Below are 25,031 nucleotides of genomic sequence, written 5' to 3' on the forward strand. Positions count from 1 at the left end.
CCTCCCTCCACTCCAGTCTCTCCCTCCACTCTAGTCTCTCTCCACTCTAGTCTCTCTCCACTCTAGTCTCTCTCCACTCTAGTCTCTCTCCACTCTAGTCTCTCTCCAGTCTCTAGTCTAGTTCTCTCCACTCTAGTCTCTCTCCACTCTAGTCTCTCTCCACTCTAGTCTCTCTCCACTCTAGTCTCTCTCCACTCTAGTCTCTCTCCACTCTAGTCTCTCTCCACTCTAGTCTCTCTCCACTCTAGTCTCTCTCCACTCTAGTCTCTCTCCACTCTAGTCTCCCTCCACTCTAGTCTCTCTCCACTCTAGTCTCTCTCCACTCTAGTCTCTCTCCACTCTAGTCTCTCTCCACTCTAGTCTCTCTCCACTCTAGTCTCTCTCCACTCTAGTCTCTCTCCACTCTAGTCTCTCTCCACTCTAGTCTCTCTCCACTCTAGTCTCTCTCCACTCTAGTCTCTCTCCACTCTAGTCTCTCTCCACTCTAGTCTCTCTCCACTCTAGTCTCTCTCCACTCTAGTCTCTCTCCACTCTTCCTTCTCCACTCTTCCTTCTCCATCCTCCATCTCTTCACAGGGTGATCTTTGTGTTGCGGAAGCTGGAATTATCCCTAAGAAGAAAACACAGATCAATAAACAGAATTCTCCTTAGAGACAACACAAAACACTGAGTGGTCGTTGTGTGTCCACGATGGTGTTAGGTGGGAGTGTGTGTGTGAATCGTACTTGAGGCTGTCGTTGTGTGTCTTGTACTCCATGATGGTGTTGGGAGGGAGGTTCAGGACGCGTCGAAGAGTGTCTCGGATTCTAGATGTCGTCACCTGATCGCTGGCCGTCTTATTCCATATAGACAAGATGTCTTCCTGTAAACAACAAGAACATTACACACTAACCCTGATCGCTGGCTGTCATATAGACAGGATGTCTTCCTAGAGAAACACACATTACACACTAACCCTGATCGCTGGCTGGCATATAGACAGGATGTCTTCCTAGAGAAACGCACATTACACTGACCACTCGAAATTCGCGTTCACAAGTCAAACGCTCGTTGTCGAGTCATCGAGGACTCCCCTGCTCCCCCTCTTCGAGAGGGAATCCTTTGCCAACTTTGTGCCCTTAGTAGTAGGGATGTGACATTTAAAATGTTTAAACAAATTTTGGATCATTAACGTTTAGAAAAAAATCCCAAACCGAAAACCTTTTTATTACAGTTATCCCAAAACTACCACTCAAAGGCCACTAAAATACAATTACATTTAACAAATACTGTAAGTAGGAGATCGGAATCTTTCAAATGATTTGGATATAAAGCGCTCCGCAACTCATCGTTAACAGCTGGAAAAAAATGATAGAGTGAGACGGGGAAGTGACATCATCAGTCCTGTATGAACTGACTGTGAAATGGAGGCAGTACAGATGCTGAAAGGGAGGCGCCGTGAGACCAAACCTGTTTCTGGCAGCCGTGAGATAAGGGACGGAGGGAGTAAAGCATATCTAGAACCAGACGACTAGATACCAATGGTATAGAATCCCAGCTTCAATACCCATAAGGCATATCTAGAACCAGACTACTAGATACCAATGGTATAGAATGTCAGCTTCAATACCCATAAGGCATATCTAAGTTGGTGGTTGAAGATATCCCTCTAGTGGTGTGGGGGCTGTGCTTTGGCAAAGTGGGTGGGGTTATATCCTTCCTGTTTGGCCTTGTCCGGGGGTATCATCGGATGGGGCCACAGTGTCTCCTGAACCCTCCCGTCTCAGCCTCCAGTGTTTATACTGCAGTAGTTTATGTGTCGGGGGGCTAGGGTCAGTTTGTTATATCTAATTCTCCCTTTCTCTCTCGGAGGAGGACCTGAGCCCTAGGACCATGCCTCAGGACTACATGGCATGACTCCTTGCTGTCCCCAGTCCACCTGGCCGTGCTGCTGCTCCAGTTTCAACTGTTCTGCCTGCAGCTATGGAACCCTGACCTGTTCACCGGGCGTGCTACCTGTCCCAGACCTATTATTTGACCATGCTGGTCATTTATGAACATCTCGGCCATGTTCTGTTATAATCTCCACCCGGCACAGCCAGAAGAGGACTGGCCACCCCACATAGCCTGGTTCCTCTCTAGGTTTCTTCCTAGGTTTTAGCCTTTCTAGGGAGTTTTTCCTAGCCACCGTGCTTCTACACCTGCATTGCTTGCTGTTTGGGGTTTTAGGCTGAGTTTCTGTACAGCACTTTGAGATATCAGCTGATGTAAGAAGGGCTATATTAATACATTTGATTTGATGGTGTCCACATCACCAACGAACTTGAAACTCTCGACCAGCTCCACTACAGCTCCATCGATGTTAGGGTTAAGGTTTAAAACCATATTTTAAGAAGAGAAAATGTAAAAATAGTTGGGTTTTATGATTTTGTGGCTGTGGTAACTAGTGACAACCAATAGCCAGGAATGTGTTAGATTGAGCTGTATTGCACCAAGCGGTCATGCGCCAAACCACACGTGTGTGTGTACGTACCTGGAAGCGAATAGAGACCACCACCCCACAGATCTCTCTCTCTCTGTGTGTGTGTGTGTGTGTGTGTGTGTGTGTGTGTGTGTGTGTGTGTGTGTGTGTGTGTGTGTGTGTGTGTACCTGGAAGCGAATAGAGACCACCACCCCACAGATCTCCTCTCTCTCTGTGTGTGTGTGTGTGTACCTGGAAGCGAATAGAGACCACCACCCCACAGATCTCCTCTCTCTCTGTGTGTGTGTGTGTGTGTGTGTGTGTGTGTGTGTGTGTGTGTGTGTGTGTGTGTGTGTGTGTGTGTACCTGGAAGCGAATAGAGACCACCCCCACAGATCTCCTCTGTGTGTGTGTGTGTGTGTGTGTGTGTGTGTGTGTGTGTGTGTGTGTGTGTGTACCTGGAAGCGAATAGAGACCACCACCCCACAGATCTCCTCTCTGTGTGTGTGTGTGTGTGTGTGTGTGTGTGTGTGTGTGTGTGTGTGTGTGTGTGTGTGTGTGTGTGTGTGTGTGTGTGTGTGTGTGTGTGTGTGTGTGTGTGTGTGTGTGTGTGTGTGTGTGTGTACGTACCTGGAAGCGAATAGAGACCACCACCCCACAGATCTCCTCTCTCTGTGTGTGTGTGTGTACCTGGAAGCGAATAGAGACCACCACCCCACAGATCTCCTCTCTCTGTGTGTGTGTGTGTGTGTGTGTACCTGGAAGCGAATAGAGACCACCACCCCACAGATCTCCTCTCTGTGTGTGTGTGTGTGTGTGTGTACCTGGAAGCGAATAGAGACCACCACCCCACAGATCTCCTCTCTCTGTGTGTGTGTGTGTACCTGGAAGCGAATAGAGACCACCACCCCACAGATCTCTCTCTGTGTGTGTGTGTGTACCTGGAAGCGAATAGAGACCACCACCCCACAGATCTCCTCTCTCTGTGTGTGTGTGTACCTGGAAGCGAATAGAGACCACCACCCCACAGATCTCCTCTCTCTGTGTGTGTGTGTGTGTACCTGGAAGCGAATAGAGACCACCACCCCACAGATCTCCTCTCCCACCATGAATTGTTCTCCCAACATGGCCAGAATAATGTTCTCCCAGAACCTGCTGGCCAGACCTGTCAACAACAACAACAACAAGTGGTGTCAGATTTCACCTCCTGTTTCACACAGTAGACATTCTCAGGTGCTTCTGAAAATCAGGGCTACTGCTCATTTCAAGCCATTTTAATCTAGTGTCCACAGATCGATTTCTAAGCAAAATGGCGGTCGGAACCAGTGCCAGAACGTCCCTTAAGCCGACGTAGCTAGATAGTTGGCTAAGCTTGCTACTGTAGCTATCCAGGACCTCTTCCAGTATGTGTTGTGATGTAGCTAGTTCATTAGCTAGGCTAGCTACTGTAGCTATCCAGTACCTCCTCCAGTATGTGTTGTGATCTAGCTAGTTCGTTAGCTAGGCTAGCTACTGTAGCTATCCAGTACCTCCTCCAGTAGGTGTTGTGATGTAGCTAGTTCGTTAGCTAGGCTAGCTACTGTAGCTATCCAGTACATCCTCCAGTAGGTGTTGTGATGTAGCTAGTTTCGTTAGCTAGGCTAGCTACTGTAGCTATCCAGTACCTCTTCCAGTATGTGTTGTGATGTAGCTAGTTCATTAGCTAGGCTAGCTACTGTAGCTATTCAGTACATCCTCCAGTAGGTGTTGTGATGTAGTTAGTTCATTAGCTAGGCTAGCTCCTGTAGCTATCCAGTACATCCTCCAGTATGTGTTGTGATGTAGCTAGTTCATTAGCTAGGCTAGCTCCTGTAGCTATCCAGGACCTCCTCCAGTATGTGTTGTTGTGATGTAGCTAGTTCATTAGCTAGGCTAGCTCCTGTAGCTATCCAGTACCTCCTCCAGTATGTGTTGTTATGATGTAGCTAGTTCATTAGCTAGGCTAGCTCCTGTAGCTATCCAGTACCTCCTCCAGTATGTGTTGTTGTGATGTAGCTAGTTCATTAGCTAGGCTAGCTCCTGTAGCTATCCAGGACCTCCTCCAGTATGTGTTGTTGTGATGTAGCTAGTTCATTAGCTAGGCTAGCTCCTGTAGCTATCCAGTACCTCCTCCAGTATGTGTTGTTGTGATGTAGCTAGTTCATTAGCTAGGCTAGCTCCTGTAGCTATCCAGGACCTCCTCCAGTATGTGTTGTTGTGATGTAGCTAGTTCATTAGCTAGGCTAGCTCCTGTAGCTATCCAGGACCTCCTCCAGTATGTGTTGTTGTGATGTAGCTAGTTCATTAGCTAGGCTAGCTCCTGTAGCTATCCAGTACCTCCTCCAGTATGTGTTGTTGTGATGTAGCTAGTTCATTAGCTAGGCTAGCTCCTGTAGCTATCCAGTACCTCCTCCAGTATGTGTTGTTGTGATGTAGCTAGTTCATTAGCTAGGCTAGCTCCTGTAGCTATCCAGGACCTCCTCCAGTATGTGTTGTTGTGATGTAGCTAGTTCATTAGCTAGGCTAGCTCTGTAGCTATCCAGTACCTCCTCCAGTATGTGTTGTTGTGATGTAGCTAGTTCATTAGCTAGGCTAGCTCCTGTAGCTATCCAGGACCTCCTCCAGTATGTGTTGTTGTGATGTAGCTAGTTCATTAGCTAGGCTAGCTCCTGTAGCTATCCAGTACCTCCTCCAGTATGTGTTGTTGTGATGTAGCTAGTTCATTAGCTAGGCTAGCTCCTGTAGCTATCCAGTACCTCCTCCAGTATGTGTTGTTGTGATGTAGCTAGTTCATTAGCTAGGCTAGCTCCTGTAGCTATCCAGGACCTCCTCCAGTATGTGTTGTTGTGATGTAGCTAGTTCATTAGCTAGGCTAGCTCCTGTAGCTCCAGTACCTCCTCCAGTATGTGTTGTTGTGATGTAGCTAGTTCCAGGCTAGCTCCCTCCAGGACCTCCTCCAGTATGTGTTGTTGTGATGTAGCTAGTTCATTAGCTAGGCTAGCTCCTGTAGCTATCCAGTACCTCCTCCAGTATGTGTTGTTGTGATGTAGCTAGTTCATTAGCTAGGCTAGCTCCTGTAGCTATCCAGGACCTCCTCCAGTATGTGTTGTTGTGATGTAGCTAGTTCATTAGCTAGGCTAGCTCCTGTAGCTATCCAGTACCTCCTCCAGTATGTGTTGTTGTGATGTAGCTAGTTCATTAGCTAGGCTAGCTCCTGTAGCTCCAGGACCTCCTCCAGTATGTGTTGTTGTGATGTAGCTAGTTCATTAGCTAGCTAGCTCCTGTAGCTATCCAGTACCTCCTCCAGTATGTGTTGTTGTGATGTAGCTAGTTCATTAGCTAGGCTAGCTCCTGTAGCTATCCAGGACCTCCTCCAGTATGTGTTGTTGTGATGTAGCTAGTTCATTAGCTAGGCTAGCTCCTGTAGCTATCCAGTACCTCCTCCAGTATGTGTTGTTGTTGTTGTGATGTGTAGCTATCCAGCAGTAGTTCATTAGCTAGGCTAGCTCCTGTAGCTATCCAGTACCTCCTCCAGTATGTGTTGTTGTGATGTAGCTAGTTCATTAGCTAGGCTAGCTCCTGTAGCTATCCAGTACCTCCTCCAGTATGTGTTGTTGTGATGTAGCTAGTTCATTAGCTAGGCTAGCTCCTGTAGCTATCCAGTACCTCCTCCAGTATGTGTTGTTGTGATGTAGCTAGTTCATTAGCTAGGCTAGCTCCTGTAGCTATCCAGTACCTCCTCCAGTATGTGTTGTTGTGATGTAGCTAGTTCATTAGCTAGGCTAGCTCCTGTAGCTATCCAGTACCTCCTCCAGTATGTGTTGTTGTGATGTAGCTAGTTCATTAGCTAGGAGCTCCTGTAGCTCCAGACCTCCTCAGTATGTGTTGTTGTGATGTAGCTAGTTCATTAGCTAGGCTAGCTCCTGTAGCTATCCAGTACCTCCTCCAGTATGTGTTGTTGTGATGTAGCTAGTTCATTAGCTAGGCTAGCTCCTGTAGCTATCCAGTACCTCCTCCAGTATGTGTTGTTGTGATGTAGCTAGTTCATTAGCTAGGCTAGCTCCTGTAGCTATCCAGGACCTCCTCCAGTATGTGTTGTTGTGATGTAGCTAGTTCATTTAGGCTAGGCTCCAGGACCTCCAGTATGTGTTGTTGTGATGTAGCTAGTTCTAGGCTAGCTCCAGTACCTCCTCCAGTATGTGTTGTTGTGATGTAGCTAGTTCATTAGCTAGGCTAGCTCCTGTAGCTATCCAGGACCTCCTCCAGTATGTGTTGTTGTGATGTAGCTAGTTCATTAGCTAGCTCCTGGCTATCCAGGACCTCCTCCAGTATGTGTTGTTGTGATGTAGCTAGTTCATTAGCTAGGCTAGCTCCTGTAGCTATCCAGTACCTCCTCCAGTATGTGTTGTTGTGATGTAGCTAGTTCATTAGCTAGGCTAGCTCCTGTAGCTATCCAGGACCTCCTCCAGTATGTGTTGTTGTGATGTAGCTAGTTCATTAGCTAGGCTAGCTCCTGTAGCTATCCAGTACCTCCTCCAGTATGTGTTGTTGTGATGTAGCTAGTTCATTAGCTAGGCTAGCTCCTGTAGCTATCCAGTACCTCCTCCAGTATGTGTTGTTGTGATGTAGCTAGTTCATTAGCTAGGCTAGCTCCTGTAGCTATCCAGTACCTCCTCCAGTATGTGTTGTTGTGATGTAGCTAGTTCATTAGCTAGGCTAGCTCCTGTAGCTATCCAGTTCCTCCAGTATGTGTTGTCTACACTTAAAGGGAGATTTAGAGAATGGTAAAAGACAACATGAGAAGCAAAGCGAACAGGTTGTGTCTTATAATAACAACAGACCTTTCCGCAGCCTGATGATCCACTTCCCTCCGTTCTTATTAGCTTCATCCTGGAGGGTTACACACACACACACACACACACACACACACACACACACACACACACACACACACACACACACACACACACACACACACACACACACACACACACACACACACACACACACACACACACACACACACACACACACACACACACACACACACACACACCAAAAAGGTATGGTTATACTGGATGGGATGCTATCATACTGATGAACTCACCATCTTAGAGACACACACCTCCCAGTTTGCTGCTTCAGTGTCTTTAGATATTTGTGTCAGATGTTACTATGGAATACTGAAGTATAATTACAAGCATTTCATAAGTGTCAAAGGCTTTTATTGACAATTACATGAAGTTGATGCAAAGAGTCAATATTTGCAGTGTTGACCCTTCTTTTTCAAGACCTCTGCAATCTGCCCTGGCATGCTGTCAATTAACTTCTGGGCCACATCCTGACTGATGGCAGCCCAGTCTTGCATAATCAATGCTTGGAGTTTGTCAGAATTTGTGGCTTTTTGTTTGTCCACCCACCTCTTGAGGATTGACCACAAGTTCTCAATGGGATTAAGGTCTGGGGAGTTTCCTGGCCATGGACCCAAAATAACGATGTTTTGTTCCCCGAGCCACTTAGTCATCACTTTTGCCTTATGACAAGGTGCTCCATCATGCTGGAAAAGGCATTGTTCATCACCAAAATCATGGCTGTGTGTGGTCTTAGGCAAATTGTGAGTGAGCCCACTCCCTTGGCTGAGAAGCAACCCCACACAGGGTCTCAGGATGCTTTACTGTTGGCATGACACAGGACTGATGGTAGCTCTCACCTTGTCTTCTCCGGACAAGCTTTTTTCAGGATGCCCCAAACAATCGGAAAGGGATTCATCAGAGAAAATGACTTTACCCCAGTCCTCAGCAGTCCAATCCCTGTACCTTTAGCAGAATATCAGTCTGTCCCTGATGTTTTTCCTGGAGAGAAGTGGCTTCTTTGCTGCCCTTCTTGACACCAGGCCATCCTCCAAAAAACTTCGCCCCAAGTATACTTCCAAAGTTGTGGAAAAATGGCTTAAGGACAACAAAGTCAAGGTATTGGAGTGGCCATCACAAAGCCCTGACCTCAATCCCATAGAAAATGTGTGGGCAGAACTGAAAAAGTGTGTGCGAACAAGAAGGCCTACAAACCTGACTCCGTTACACCACCTTTGTCAGGAGGAAGGGGCCAAAATTCAACCAATTTCTTGTGGGAAGCTTGTGGAAGGCTACCCGAAACATTTGATCCAAGTTAAACAATTTAAAGGCAATGCTACCAAATACTAATTGAGTGTATGTAAACTTCTGACCCACTGGGAATGTGATGAAAGAAATAAAAGCTGAAATAAATCATTCTCTCTACTATTATTCTGACATTTCACATTCTTCGAATAAAGTGGTGATACTAACTGACCTAAAACAGGGAATTTGTACTTGGATTAAATGTCAGGAATTGTGGCTACGGTGTATGTAAACTTCTGACTTCAACTATATATAATAATAACATAATAATATAATGTGTATATATCTACATGTTACCTCCCACATTATTTGTATTTTCTATTTACCTTTATTTAACCAGGCAAGTCAGTTAAGAACAAATTCTTATTTTCAATGGGAACAGTGGGTTAACTGCCTGTTTCAGGGGCAGAACAACCTTTCGGTTACTAGTCCAATGCTCTAACCACTAGGCTACCCTGCCGCCCCTGGGTAACCACTAGGCTACCCATATATAATAATAATATAATGTGTATATAGACATGGTACCTCCCACATGGGTTTGATTCCCTCTTTAAACAGGTGGAAGTCAGAGTGGCCAGTCAGATCTCCCGGTCGCACCAGGTGACTGTAGAACTTCCAGAACTGCTCCACCTGGCAACCAATCACAGCACAAGATAACATCAACCAATCAGCTGGTCACATCCTAACCCTATCAACCACATGTTAAACACAGTGTGTATATGATGAGTGTTAGTGGTGTGTGTTAGTGGTGTGTGTGTATATGATGAGTGTTAGTGGTGTGTGTTAGTGTGTGTGTGTGTGTATATGATGAGTGTGAGTGTTAGTGGTGTGTGTGTATATGATGAGTGTTAGTGTATATGATGAGTGTTGTGTGTGTGTGTATATATGATGATGAGTGTTAGTGGTGTGTGTGTGTGTATATATATGATGAGTGTTAGTGAGTGTTAGTGGTGTGTGTGTGTATATATGATGAGTGTTGAGTGTTAGTGGTGTGTGTGTGTGTATATATGATGAGTGTTAGTGGTGTGTGTGTGTGTGTGTTAGTGTGTGTGTGTGTGATGAGTGTTAGTGGTGTGTGTGTGTGTATATATGATGAGTGTTAGTGGTGTGTGTGTGTGTGTATATGATGAGTGTTAGTGGTGTGTGTGTGTGTATATATGATGAGTGTTAGTGGTGTGTGTGTGTATATATATGATGAGTGTTAGTGGTGTGTGTGTGTGTGTGTGTGTGTGTGTGTGTATATGATGAGTGTTAGTGGTGTGTGTGTGTGTGTGTGTGTGTGTGTGTGTGTGTGTGTGTGTGTGTGTGTGTGTGTGTGTGTGTGTGTGTGTGTGTGTGTGTGTGTGTATATGATGAGTGTTAGTGGTGTGTGTGTGTATATATGATGAGTGTTAGTGGTGTGTGTTAGTAGGTGTGTGTGTGTGTATGTGATGAGTGTTAGTGGTGTGTGTGTGTGTGTATATGATGAGTGTTAGTGTGTGTGTGTGTGTATATGTGTGAGTGTTAGTATATATGGTGTGTGTTAGTGTTAGTGTGTGTGTGTGTGTGTGTGTATGTATATATGATGAGTGTTAGTGGTGTGTGTGTGTATATATGATGAGTGTTATGATGAGTGTTAGGTGTGTGTGTGTATATATGATGAGTGTTAGTGGTGTGTGTGTGTATATATGATGAGTGTTAGTGGTGTGTGTGTGTGTATATATGTGAGTGTTAGTGTGTGTGTGTATATATGATGAGTGTTAGTGGTGTGTGTGTGTGTGTATATGATGTGTTAGTGGTGTGTGTGTGTATGATGAGTGTTGTGATGTGTGTGATATGATGAGTGTGTTAGTGTATATATGATGAGTGTTGTGTGTGTGTGTGTATATGTGATGAGTGTTAGTGGTGTGTGTGTGTGTATATATGATGAGTGTTAGTGGTGTGTGTATATATGATGAGTGTTAGTGGTGTGTGTTAGTGGTGTGTGTGTGTGTATGTAATGAGTGTTAGTGGTGTGTGTGTATATGATGATATATGATGAGTGTTAGTGTGTGTGTGTGTGTGTTGTGTGTGTGTGTGTGTGTTAGTGTGTGTGTGTGATGAGTGTTAGTGGTGTGTGTGTGTGATGAGTGTTAGTGTGTGTGTGTGTGTGATATATGATGATGAGTGTTAGTGGTGTGTGTGTGTATATGATGAGTGAGTGTTAGTGTTAGTGGTGTGTGTGTGTGTGTATATGATGAGTGTTAGTGTGTGTGTGTGTGTATATGATGAGTGTTAGTGGTGTGTGTGTATATATGATGAGTGTTAGTGGTGTGTGTGTGTATATATGATGAGTGTTAGTGGTGTGTGTGTGTATATATGATGAGTGTTAGTGGTGTGTGTTAGTGGTGTGTGTGTGTATATATGATATGTGATGAGTGTTAGTGGTGTGTGTGTGTGTGTATATATGATGAGTGTTAGTGGTGTGTGTGTGTATATGATGAGTGTTAGATGAGTGTGTGTGTGTGTATATGATGAGTGTTAGTGGTGTGTGTGTATATATGATGAGTGTTAGTGGTGTGTGTGTGTGTATGTGATGAGTGTTAGTGGTGTGTGTGTGTGTATATATGATGAGTGTTAGTGGTGTGTGTGTGTATATGATGAGTGTTAGTGGTGTGTGTGTGTATATGATGAGTGTTAGTGGTGTGTGTGTATATATGATGAGTGTTAGTGGTGTGTGTGTGTGTATGTGATGCGTGTTAGTGGTGTGTGTTAGTGGTGTGTGTGTACTGAGTGTTAGTGGTGTGTGTGTGTGTGTATGATGAGTGTTAGTGGTGTGTGTGTGTGTGTATGATGAGTGTTAGTGGTGTGTGTGTGTGTATATATGATGAGTGTTAGTGGTGTGTGTGTGTATATATGATCTGTCTGATGTTCTGTACTGAGAGGATGTTCATAACTCTGTGTGTTGGCGGGCCGGGACGGAGTCCTCCGAGAATACCACAAGGTATAGTTATACTGGAGAGGATGTTCCCCTACTGCAGGACTCACCGTCTACACACACACACACACACACACACACACACACACACACACACACAGTATGAGGCATTAGCTATAAAACAGGTTACAGCTTAATCTGCAAGGATTACTTGAACCCAAATATTACATCAGATTTGAGGGAAAATAGGATAGATGAGCACAGATAGACTGACAGAGGGGGATGAATCCCATTTGTTCCCATCTGGTCAAGTCTGTCAGTGATGCAGAATGTAGGGTTAGAATGTAAAGTAATGCTTCAATTCATATTTAATGGATGTGGTATATTATTACGTATTTCTTTCAAATAGACCGTTGTTGTTAGCACATTTTGCAGGTTGGATTAGTGAAAATATATACAATGAAATGAAAAATCTACAGCACCAGTCAAAGGTTTAAACACACCTACTCATTCAAGGGTTTTTCTTTATTTTTTACTATCTTCTACATTGTAGAATAATAGTGAAGACATCAGAACTATGATATAACACATATGGAATCATGTAGTAACCAAAAAAAGTGTTAAACAAATCAACATATATTTTATATTTGACATTTCTTCAAAGTAGCCACCCTTTGCCTCGATGACAGCGTTGCACACTCTTGGAATTCTCTCAGCCAGCTTCACCTGAAATGTTTTCCAAAAGAAGGAATTCCCACATATGCTGAGCACTTGTTGGCTGCTTTACCTTCACTTTGCGGTCCAACTCATCCCAAACCATTTCAATTGGGTTGAGGTCGGTGATTGTGGAGGCCAGGTCATCTGATGCAGCACTCCATCACTCTCCTTCTTGGTCAAATAGCCTTTACACAGTCTGTAGGTGTGTTGGGTCATTGTCCTGTTGAAAAACTAATGATAGTCCCACTAAGAGCAAACTAGATGGGATGGCATATCACTGCAGAATGCTGTGGTAGTCATGCTGGTTAAGTGTGCCTTGAATTCTCAATAAATCACAGACAGTGTCACCAGCAAAGCATCCCCACACCATCACACCTCCTCCTCCATGCTTCACGGTGGGAACCACACATGCGGAGATCATCCGCTCACCTACTCAGTCTCTCACAAATACACGGCGGTTGGAACCAAGAATCTCAAATTTGGACTCATCAGACCAAAGGACAGATTTCCACCGGTCTAATGTCCATTGCTTAGGTTTCTTGGCCCAAACAAGTCTCTTCTTCTTATTGGTGTCCCTTAGTAGTGGTTTCTTTACAGCAATTCGACCATGAAGGCCTGATTCACGCAGTTACCTCTAAACAGTTGATGTTGAGATAGTGTCCATTACTTGAACTCTGTGAAGCATTTATTTGGGCTGCAATCTGAGGCTGGTAACTCTAATGAACTTATCCTCTGCAGCAGAGCTCCTGGGTCTTCCTTTCCTGTGGCGGTCCTCATGAGAGCCAGTTTCATGAAGGTGTTTGATGGTTTTTGCGACTGCACTTGAAAAAACATTCACAGTTCTTAATTTTCCAGATTGACTGACCTTCATGTCTTAAAGTAATGGACTGTTGTTTCTTTTTGACAATTTGTTCTTGCCATAATATGGACTTGGTCTTTTACCAAATAGGGCCATCTTCTGTATACCACCCCTACCTTGTCACGACACAACTGATTGGCTCAAATGCATTAAGGAGGAAAGAACTTCCACAAATTAACGTTTAACAAGGCACACCTGTTAGTTTAAATGCATTCCAGGTGACTACCTTGTGAAGCTGGTTGAGAGAATGCCAAGAGTGTGCAAAGCTGTCATCAAGGCAAAGGTGGCTACTTTGAAGAATCTCAAATATATTTTGATTTGTTTAACACTTATTTGGTTACTACATGATTCCATAGTTTTGATCTCTTCGCTATTACTCTAAAATGTAGAAAATAGCACAAATAAAGAAAAACCCGTTAAGAAGTAGGTGTCCAAACTTTTGACTGGTGCTGTATGCGTGATTGTGTGTTTAGTGTGTGTTGCGTACCTTGCGTCGATTGTTGTTGATGGAGCAGTCTTCCTCCCGGTTACAGACCGTCTCATCCTGATCCTCTGGGTCGTCATCTTTCAGACTGGGGGGAGAGAATATACACACACATTATACACGTTAGCTAGATCCAATTAGCTAGCTACAGCCTACAGATGTAACCGGAATAATCTGGGCTCTGGAGAGATGGCCAGAAAGCGTTACCCCAGCCACTAGCAGCTGATGACCTTGATGATGTGGAGCCAGCATCACCCCAGCCACTAGTATCTCTGTAACACCTGGAGATGGACTGATAGGGGTAGTGAGTGTGCTTGAAAGTGAGCCCTCACCCCTGACCTCCCACTGATCCAGGGCCTCCTGCCTAACCAGTCTCTCTGACAGGGAGTTACTCCAGGATTATACAGCCCTGACCTCCCACTGCCCCCAGGGCCTCCTGCCTAACCCATATTATCCAGGGCCTCCTGCCTAACCCATATTATCCAGGGCCTCCTGCCTAACCCATATTATCCAGGGCCTCCTGCCTAACCCATATTATCCAGGGCCTCCTGCCTAACCCATATTATCCAGGGCCTCCTGCCTAACCCTAACCCATATTATCCAGGGCCTCCTGCCTAACCCTAACCCATATTATCCAGGGCCTCCTGCCTAACCCTAACCCATATTATCCAGGGCCTCCTGCCTAACCCTAACCCATAACATATTATCCAGGGCCACTGGTTGAATTGGATGTACTCAATGTGGAAGGACCACTAGAGGGCAGGCTGGGCTCATGGATAGTAGCCCAACAAAGCATGGGAGACAAGGTAACCAGAGTCAATTAAGCACAGCTGACGGTACTAATGAGATACTCTCCTTCCCCTATAAAAGAGAGAATGGAACCAGCAGAGAAAGGAGGAAACTATCTCTGGAAGATGGCCACCGAGAGAGAGAAGCTGTGCTGAAAGAACCACGAAGACGGTGACAAACCCGTGATTTATGTTTGTTGTAGTTTAAAGATTATCCTATTGTGTTCTTGTTTCATCTGGAGAAGAAGTGTTTTTTCCTTGGAAGATTTTTCATTGATTATGTTAATGTTTTTGTTGACAAAATACCCTCAATAGAGAACCATGTTCAATCAGAAAAACCTACTCCTGACTCGTTTATTCCACCTTCCCGCTTTAGAGTGACGCCTAATTACTTGGTACGCTCACATCAAATTGATGCGCTCTCCTCCCAGACTCTTCTAAAAACATAGTGTCCATCCTCTGTCCCCAGGTGAGTCTGCTGGGCTATGGAACTCTAGAGCAGCCACCCTGTTCAGTCATCTCTGAGAAAGGATGTAACTAGCTAACCCTTTCAATTGCCACATTGTGGGGATGACCAATGCAGTAAAGTTTGGTATAAAACAACTAATTTTCCAATTGTTAGATTACTGAATAAATACATTTTTTTAGGATGTTCTTGGCATGTTGGTTTTCACTTGGTTTCTTTTTTTACTTATGTGGTAACTTCAACATCAAGCACTGAGTTTATGATTCACAAGGTTAGTGTGGATGAAGGGGAGGAGACAGGTTAAAGAAGGATTTTTAAGCCTTGAGACATGGATTGTGTACTGGTCATTCTGAAAGTATTCAGACCCCTTTACTTTTGGATGAAATTCAGCTCTCTTCCTAGAGCTGGCCGCCTGCCCAAACTAGGAGAGAAGGGCCTTGGTCAGGGAGGTGACCAGGAACCCAATGGTCACTGACAGAGCTCCAGAATTCCTCTTTGGGGATGGGAGAGCCTTCTCTGCAGCACTCCACCAATCAGGTCTTTATGGTAGAGTGGCCAGACAGAAGCTGCTCATCAGAAAAAGGCCCGACAGCCCGCTTAGAGTTTGCCAAAAGGCACCTAAAGGACTCTCAGACAATGAGAAACAATATTCTCTGGTCTGATGAAACCAGGATTGAACTCTTTGGCCTAAATGTCAAGCGTCACGTCTGGAGGAAACCTGGCACCATCCCTATGGTGAAGCATGGTGGTGGCAGCATCATGCTGTGGAGATGTTTTCAGAGGCAGGGACTAGGAGACTAGTCAGGATCAAGGGAAAGATGAACGGAGCAAAGTACAAAGAGATCCTTGAGAAAAACCTGATTCAGAGCGCTCAGGACTTCAGACTGGGGCGAAGGTTCACCTTCCAACAGGACAACAACCCTAAGCACACAGCCAAGACAACGCAGGAGTGGCTTCGGGACAAGTCTCTGAATGTCCTTTAGTGGCCAAGCCAGAGCCCGGACATGAGCCCGATCGAACATCTCTGGAGAGACCTGAAAATAGCTGTGCAGCGTCGCTCCCCATCCATCCTGACAGAGCTAGAGAGGATCTGCAGAGAAGAATGGGAGAAACACCCCAAATACGGGTTTGCCAAGCATGTAGCATCATACCTAAGACAAGAGGCTGTAATTGCTGCCTAAGGTGCTTCAACAAAGTACAGAGTGAAGGGTCTGAATACTCATGTAAATGTGATATTGCAGTTATTTTATTTTTTATAATATTGCACACAAAAATAAACCTGTTTTTGCTTTGTCATTGTGTGGTATTGTGTGTGGATTGATGGGGAAAAACAAATCCATTTTAGAATAAGGCTGTAACATAATAAAATGTGTAAGGCAAGGGTTGTGAATACTTTCCTAATGCACTGTGCATTAGTGAATGTCACACTGCATGTCACACTGCATGTCAATCATATTGCTGCTTTAGACTGGAACTGATGCTTTGTGGTTTTATACTGCCGCCTATTGGAAATATTTTAACATTTCAAGTTATTAATTCACAGCAGACCGTAAAGACGGGAGAGGTAGATGAGAAATTTATATTTTTCTTATTAATTCCAGAGATCAGTCTCAAACCTGCTCCACGCCAATTGCAGGACTTTCACACAGAGGTCACCAAGTCACACCCAGTTCAAACCACATTTTAAATAAACACAAATGTGGCTTGTTTATCAAATTTTTTTCCTTGGAATAATAACAAAATTATTTAAAACTAAATACTTGTAGGTTTAGATTTTTTTTTTTATATGAAAATGCTCTTTCGTATTATAACTAACATATTACTAAAATAGTTTGTAAAAGTGTTGTAGGCTACCCTGGTCTATAATTAGGGTCACGGCGTGTTCAGGGGTTATGGCTAGGGGTTACTGTGTGTTCAGGGGTTATGGCGTGTTCAGGGTTACGGCGTGTTCAGGGGTTACGGCGTGTTCAGGGGTTACGGCGTGTTCAGGGGTTACGGCGTGTTCAGGGTTACGGCGTGTTCAGGGGTTACGGCGTGTTCAGGGTTACGGCGTGTTCAGGGTTACGGCGTGTTCAGGGTTACGGCGTGTTCAGGGTTACTGCGTGTTCAGGGGTTACTGCGTGTTCAGGGGTTACTGCGTGTTCAGGGGTTACTGCGTGTTCAGGGGTTACTGTGTTCAGGGGTTACTGTGTTCAGGGGTTACGGCTGGGGGTTACGGCGTGTTCAGGGTTACTGCGTGTTCAGGGCTTATGGCGTGTTCAGGGCTTATGGCGTGTTCAGGGTTACGGCTAGGGGTTACTGCGTGTTCAGGGTTACGGCTAGGGGTTACTGCGTGTTCAGGGGTTACTGCGTGTTCAGGGTTACGGCTAGGGGTTACTGCGTGTTCAGGGGTTATGGCGTGTTCAGGGTTACGGCTAGGGGTTACTGCGTGTTCAGGGGTTACTGCGTGTTCAGGGTTACGGCTAGGGGATACTGCGTGTTCAGGGGTTACGGCGTGTTCAGGGGTTACGGCTAGGGGTTACTGCGTGTTCAGGGGTTATGGCGTGTTCAGGGGTTATGGCGTGTTCAGGGTTACGGCTAGGGGTTACGGCGTGTTCAGGGGTTACGGCGTGTTCAGGGGTTACGGCTAGGGGTTACTGTGTGTTCAGGGGTTACGGCGTGTTCAGGGGTTACGGCGTGTTCAGGGGTTACGGCGTGTTCAGGGGTTACGGCGTGTTCAGGGGTCACGGCGTGTTCAGGGGTCACGGCGTGTTCAGGGGTCACGGCGTGTTCAGGGGTTACTGTGTGTTCAGGGTTACTGTGTGTTCGGGGGGTACTGCGTGTTCAGGGGTTACGGCGTGTTCAGGGGTTACGGCGTGTTCAGGGGTTACGGCGTGTTCAGGGGTCACGGCTAGGGGTTACTGTGTGTTCAGGGGTTACTGTGTGTTCAGGGGTTACGGCTGGGGGTTACTGCATGTTCAGGGTAACGGCTAGGGGTTACTGCGTGTTCAGGGGTTACTGCGTGTTCAGGGTTACGGCTAGGGGTTATTGCGTGTTCAGGGGTTACTGTGTGTTCAGGGGTTACTGTGTGTTCAGGGGTTACTGTGTGTTCAGGGGTTACTGTGTGTTCAGGGGTTACTGTGTTCAGGGGTTACTGTGTTCAGGGGTTACGGCTGGGGGTTACTGCGTTCAGGGGTTACGGCTGGGGGTTACTGCGTGTTCAGGGTAACGGCTAGGGGTTACTGCGTGTTCAGGGTAACGGCTAGGGGTTACTGCGTGTTCAGGGTAATGGCTAGGGGTTACTGCGTGTTCAGGGTTACGGCTAGGGGTTACTGCGTGTTCAGGGGTTACGGCTAGGGGTTATGGCGTGTTCAGGGGTTACTGCGTGTTCAGGGTTACGGCTAGGGGTTACTGCGTGTTCAGGGGTTACGGCTAGGAGTTACTGCGTGTTCAGGGGTTACGGCTAGGGGTTACTGCGTGTTCAGGGGTTACGGCTAGGGGTTACTGCGTGTTCAGGGGTTACTGCGTGTTCAGGGGTTACTGCGTGTTCAGGGTTACGACTAGGGGTTACTGCGTGTTCAGGGTTACGGCTAGGGGTTACTGCGTGTTCAGGGGTTACTGCGTGTTCAGGGGTTACAGCGTGTTCGGGGTTACGGCGTGTTCAGGGGTTATGGCGTGTTCAGGGGTTACTGCGTGTTCAGGGTTATGGCTAGGGGTTACTGCGTGTTCAGGGGTTACGGCTAGGGGTTACGGCTAGGGGTTACTGCGTGTTCAGGGGTTACTGCGTGTTCAGGGGTTACTGCGTGTTCAGGGGTTACTGCGTGTTCAGGGTTACGACTAGGGGTTACTGCGTGTTCAGGGTTACGGCTAGGGGTTACTGCGTGTTCGGGGTTACGGCGTGTTCGGGGTTACTGCGTGTTCGGGGGTTACGGCGTGTTCAGGGGTCACGGCGTGTTCAGGGGTCACGGCGTGTTCAGGGGTCACGGCGTGTTCAGGGGTCACGGCTAGGGGTTACTGTGTGTTCAGGGTTACTGTGTGTTCGGGGGGTACTGCGTGTTCAGGGGTTACGGCGTGTTCAGGGGTCACGGCTAGGGGTTACTGTGTGTTCAGGGGTTACTGTGTGTTCAGGGGTTACTGTGTGTTCAGGGGTTACGGCTGGGGGTTACTGCGTGTTCAGGGTAACGGCTAGGGGTTACTGCGTGTTCAGGGTTACGGCTAGGGGTTATTGCGTGTTCAGGGGTTACTGTGTGTTCAGGGGTTACTGTGTGTTCAGGGGTTACTGTGTTCAGGGGTTACTGCGTTCAGGGGTTACGGCTGGGGGTTACTGCGTTCAGGGGTTACGGCTGGGGGTTACTGCGTGTTCAGGGTAACGGCTAGGGGTTACTGCGTGTTCAGGGTAATGGCTAGGGGTTACTGCGTGTTCAGGGGTTACTGCGTGTTCAGGGTTACGGCTAGGGGTTACTGCGTGTTCAGGGGTTACGGCTAGGGGTTATGGCGTGTTCAGGGGTTACTGCGTGTTCAGGGTTACGGCTAGGGGTTACTGCGTGTTCAGGGGTTACGGCTAGGGGTTACTGCGTGTTCAGGGGTTACGGCTAGGGGTTACTGCGTGTTCAGGGGTTACTGCGTGTTCAGGGGTTACTGCGTGTTCAGGGTTACGACTAGGGGTTACTGCGTGTTCAGGGTTACGGCTAGGGGTTACTGCGTGTTCAGGGGTTACTGCGTGTTCAGGGGTTACAGCGTGTTCGGGGTTACGGCGTGTTCAGGGGTTACGGCGTGTTCAGGGGTTATGGCGTGTTCAGGGGTTACTGCGTGTTCAGGGTTATGGCTAGGGGTTACTGCGTGTTCAGGGGTTACGGCTAGGGGTTACTGCGTGTTCAGGGGTTACTGCGTGTTCAGGGGTTACGGCTAGGGGTTACTGCGTGTTCAGGGGTTACTGCGTGTTCAGGGGTTACTGCGTGTTCAGGGTTACGACTAGGGGTTACTGCGTGTTCATGGTTACGGCTAGGGGTTACTGCGTGTTCGGGGTTACGGCGTGTTCGGGGTTTCGGCGTGTTCGGGGGTTACTGCGTGTTCGGGGGTTACTGCGTGTTCGGGGGTTACGGCTAGGGGTTACTGCGTGTTCAGGGGTTACTGCGTGTTCAGGGGTTACTGTGTGTTCAGGGGTTACTGCGTGTTCAGGGTTACGACTAGGGGTTATTGCGTGTTCAGTGTTACGGCTAGGGGTTACGGCGTGTTCGGGGTTACGGCGGCTACGGCGTGTTTTACGCGTGTGTTCGTGTTGGGGGCGTGTTCAGGGGTTACGGCGTGTTCATTGGTGGGGGTTACGGCGTGTTCAGGGGGTTACGGCGTGTTCAGGGGTTACGGCGTGTTCAGGGGTTTACGGCGTGTTCAGGGGTTACGGCGTGTTCAGGGGTTTACGGCGTGTTCAGGGGTTTACGGCGTGTTCAGGGGTTTACGGCGTGTTCAGGGGTTTACGGCGTGTTCAGGGGTTTACGGCGTGTTCAGGGGTTTACGGCGTGTTCAGGGGTTACGGCGTGTTCAGGGGTTACGGCGTGTTCAGGGGTTACGGCGTGTTCAGGGGTTTACGGCGTGTTCAGGGGTTTACGGCGTGTTCAGGGGTTTACGGCGTGTTCAGGGGTTTACGGCGTGTTCAGGGGTTACGGCGTGTTCAGGGGTTTACGGCGTGTTCAGGGGTTACGGCGTGTTCAGGGTTTACGGCGTGTTCAGGGGTTTACGGCGTGTTCAGGGGTTTACGGCGTGTTCAGGGGTTTACGGCGTGTTCAGGGGTTTACGGCGTGTTCAGGGGTTTACGGCGTGTTCAGGGGTTTACGGCGTGTTCAGGGGTTTACGGCGTGTTCAGGGGTTTACGGCGTGTTCAGGGGTTTACGGCGTGTTCAGGGGTTTACGGCGTGTTCAGGGGTTTACGGCGTGTTCAGGGGTTACGGCGTGTTCAGGGGTTACGGCGTGTTCAGGGGTTTACGGCGTGTTCAGGGGTTTACGGCGTGTTCAGGGTTACATATTGAGAAAGAGGGACATGTTTTGTTTAGGTTTTACACATTTTTCTAAATAAAATATAGTTAACCATGACCAGAAAATGTTTCACTTTTGATGGGTAGGCACCAGTCATTTGTGGCACCGTGGGTCACCAAAATGTGCACCCAGGCTAACAGTGATATCGCTCACCGGGGAAATCTCGTTTAGCGCAGCTGGCATTGTGATGCAGAAGAATGAGTTGAGCACGGTGCTCAATATAACCAATAGTAGCTGGCAGCATGAAAAATGTCCTCAAATAAAGGCTTTTTGCGGTTACTTCAAAACTATGGCAAGCAGCTGGGACATACGATAATGTTATAAAAACAGGCCTCCATGGCGGATTCAATATACTAATTTTCAGTGGAGCCAGGCCTGACTTAAATAGTTACCACTTCCATGCAGTTTACAACCACGCAAGGGTTGCTGTGAGCTAATGTTACCTAATTGGTGACTGTGGGTAGATGTTACCTAATTGGTGAATGTGGGTAGATGCTACCTAATTGGTGACTGTGGGTAGATGCTACCTATTTGGTGAATGTGGGTAGATGCTACCTATTTGGTGAATGTGGGTAGATGTTACCTAATTGGTGACTGTGGGTAGATGCTACCTAATTGGTGACTGTGGGTAGATGCTACCTAATTGGTGACTGTGGGTAGATGTTACCTAATTGGTGACTGTGGGTAGATGTTACCTATTTGGTGAATGTGGGTAGATGTTACCTAATTGGTGACTGTGGGTAGATGCTACCTAATTGGTGACTGTGGGTAGATGCTACCTAATTGGTGACTGTGGGTAGATGCTACCTAATTGGTGACTGTGGGTAGATGCTACCTAATTGGTGACTGTGGGTAGATGCTACCTAATTGGTGACTGTGGGTAGATGTTACCTAATTGGTGACTGTGGGTAGATGTTACCTATTTGGTGACTGTGGGTAGATGCTACCTATTTGGTGAATGTGGGTAGATGTTACCTAATTGGTGACTGTGGGTAGATGCTACCTAATTGGTGCCTGTGGGTAGATGCTACCTAGTTGGTGCCTGTGGGTAGATGCTACCTAATTGGTGCCTGTGGGTAGATGCTACCTAATTGGTGCCTGTGGGTAGATGCTACCTAATTGGTGCCTGTGGGTAGATGTTACCTAGTTGGTGCCTGTGGGTAGATGTTACCTAGTTGGTGCCTGTGGGTAGATGCTACCTAATTGGTGCCTGTGGGTAGATGCTACCTAATTGGTGACTGTGGGTAGATGCTACCTAATTGGTGACTGTGGGTAGATGCTACCTAATTGGTGACTGTGGGTAGATGTTACCTAATTGGTGCCTGTGGGTAGATGCTACCTAATTGGTGCCTGTGGGTAGATGCTACCTAATTGGTGCCTGTGGTAGATGCTACCTAATTGGTGACTGTGGGTAGATGTTACCTAGTTGGTGCCTGTGGGTAGATGTTACCTAGTTGGTGCCTGTGGGTAGATGTTACCTAGTTGGTGCCTGTGGGTAGATGTTACCTAGTTGGTGCCTGTGGGTAGATGTTACCTAATTGGTGACTGTGGGTAGATGCTACCTAATTGGTGACTGTGGGTAGATGTTACCTAATTGGTGACTGTGGGTAGATGCTACCTAATTGGTGACTGTGGGTAGATGTTACCTAATTGGTGACTGTGGGTAGATGCTACCTAATTGGTGCTTGTGGGTAGATGCTACCTAATTGGTGACTGTGGGTAGATGCTACCTAGTTGGTGCCTGTGGGTAGATGCTACCTAATTGGTGCCTGTGGGTAGATGTTACCTAGTTCGTGCCTGTGGGTAGATGTTACCTAGTTGGTGCCTGTGGGTAGATGCTACCTAATTGGTGCCTGTGGGTAGATGCTACCTAATTGGTGACTGTGGGTAGATGCTACCTAATTGGTGACTGTGGGTAGATGTTACCTCATTGGTGCCTGTGGGTAGATGCTAAAACAACTAACATCGTGGTTAGCATCATGGCTAGCGCAGACAGATAACTTACTGTTCAAATTGATTCATCTCAGCAGTCTTCTTCACAGAGAAGCGAACCTCACGACAACAAGGAGAGTTGATGGGTTTAAACGTTAATCGTTTATTAACCCGCTGGTTACGTTCACTCGCTTCAAACAACACGCAAGATAGCTGGTCGCCGTGCAACTGAAGTTCCACACAGCCGCGGTTCCGCTTGTGAACGGAAGCAGACGGGTCGGTGGATAGGACAAACGGAACGAAGTTGAACACGGAATGCCTCAGCTCCGTTCATTTCTCGAATGTATTGATGTTGGTTGGTTTGGATGGATGGATGGATGGATGGATGGACGGATCTGTGGCCTGCTTTCCTATTTTAGATCATTCATAATAAACATAATGTACTACATGTTGCGGACCGGTATGCTCAGGCAGTATCTGAAGAACTGTAGCAGTAATATCATGGTTCACCACAGGAGGGCGCTTTTACCTCAGTTGTTCTAGTCTGTTCTGTCGTCAGTAGATGTAATATAAGCCTGGCAATGACAGTGGTGATGGTTTGCGATGCAATTTTGGGACTTTTCTATTGGTTTATTAAGCCAGGCAAGCACAAACAAGCACATATAAAGTATTTGATTTATTTTGGACATCAGAGCAACCTTGAGGGAAACTTATGAGTCAGAAAAGGATGTTCATATGATAAGCAAGATAATGTATACAAAACCGTGCAGAACATATCCAACTGACAATATCCTAAAGAAAGTAGGGTTAAGGGTTAACCCTAGGGTTAGGGTTAACCCTATGGAGTCAAAGTCGGAGCAGAAATAACAAAATGACAGTTAATGAATGTGTATGCTTAATCCAGTATACACTAATGTATTAAACAACAGACAAAAGTCACATTCTACAGAACAACGGCAGAGTTATATCTTAAGTGTAAAACTAATAATGACTCCATAATCCTTTCTAAGAATAAAGTCTGGAAGTTGTGGGCGGAGCTAGAATGTTGTCTGTCAGAAGTATTACAATGTAAATATACTTTTAATCCGTCCGTCTGCATATTTCAAGACGTGACTTTTAGGGGTGTAGTGAGATACCCAATGGGCTGGTTGATTCTCTTCTCGTGACATATATTAAGAACTAGGAAATCCCACTCCCCTGGCCAGTCCTGACAATAAGACCGCAGAAGCCTGCCCACATCCTGGTTCACTCTCCCCACCTGCCCATCACTCTCGGGGTGAAAACCTGAGGTGAGGCTGATCGAGACGTTCCATGAACGCCCTACAGACACTCGAAGTGAACTGGGGACCTCGATCAGACATTATATCCTCAGGCTCCCCGTAGTGCCGGAAGAAGGCCTCCGCAGTCTGTAGGGCCGTAGGGAGACCGGGCAGAGGGAGGAGACGACAGGACTTAGAGAAACGATCCACAATGACCAGGATCGTGGTGTTTCCCTGTGAGGGAGGAAGATCGGTCAGAAAATCCACTGACAGGTGTGACCACGGCCGTTGTGGAACAGATAAGGGATTAGCTTACCTCTGGGCAGGTGTCTAGGAGCCTTACACTGAGCGCACACCGAGTAGGAGGAAACATAAACCCTCACGTCCCGAGCCAAGGTGGGCTACCAGTACTTCCCAGTCAGAAAGCGTACCGTCCGGCTGATCCCCGGATGACCAGAGGAGGGTGACGTGTGGGCCCAATAGATCAACTGGTCACGGACAGCAGACGGAGTGTACTGACGCCTGACGGGACACTGGAGGGGAGCGGGCTCTGTACGTAACGCCTGAAGGGACACTGGAGGGGAGTGGGCTCTGTACGTAACGCCTGACGGGACACTGGAGGGGAGTGGGCTCTGTACGTGACGCCTGACGGGACACTGGAGGGGAGCAGGCTCTGTACGTAACGCCTGACGGGACACTGGAGGGGCAGGCTCTGTACGTAACGCCTGCTCAATGTCCGCGTCCAGCTCCCACATGACTGGCGCTACCAGGCAGGAGGCCGGGAGAATAGGAGTCTGATCCATGGACCGCTCCTCTGTGTCATACAGCCGGGACAGTGCGTCTGCCTTCACATTCTGGGAACCTGGTCTGTAGGACAGGGTAAACACAAAACAGATTAAAAAAAAAAACATGGCCCACCTTGTCTGACGAGGATTCAGTCTCCTCGCTGCCCGGATGTACTCCAGGTTACGGTGGTCAGTCCAGATGAGGAAAGGGTATTTCGCCCC

General features: G+C 47.1%; 1 protein-coding gene across 1 annotated transcript; it reads right to left on the reverse strand.

Moving 5' to 3' along the window:
- Positions 1-445: 445 nt before the first annotated feature.
- LOC124022111 (eukaryotic translation initiation factor 4E type 2-like) lies at positions 446-23,039 on the reverse strand. Its single transcript, XM_046337154.1, has 8 exons — positions 22,839-23,039; positions 13,574-13,658; positions 11,520-11,623; positions 9,140-9,269; positions 7,301-7,349; positions 3,503-3,606; positions 726-862; positions 446-610 (listed from the first exon to the last, which is right to left on the reverse strand). Exons 1-8 carry the CDS (start codon positions 22,853-22,855, stop codon positions 571-573), a joined length of 666 nt encoding a protein of 221 aa, XP_046193110.1. The 5' UTR covers positions 22,856-23,039; the 3' UTR covers positions 446-570.
- Between the last annotated feature and the right edge of the window lie 1,992 nt (positions 23,040-25,031).

The sequence above is a fragment of the Oncorhynchus gorbuscha genome, unplaced genomic scaffold (assembly GCF_021184085.1).
Source record: "Oncorhynchus gorbuscha isolate QuinsamMale2020 ecotype Even-year unplaced genomic scaffold, OgorEven_v1.0 Un_scaffold_1300, whole genome shotgun sequence".
In the NCBI taxonomy this organism is placed as follows: Eukaryota; Metazoa; Chordata; class Actinopteri; order Salmoniformes; family Salmonidae; genus Oncorhynchus; species Oncorhynchus gorbuscha.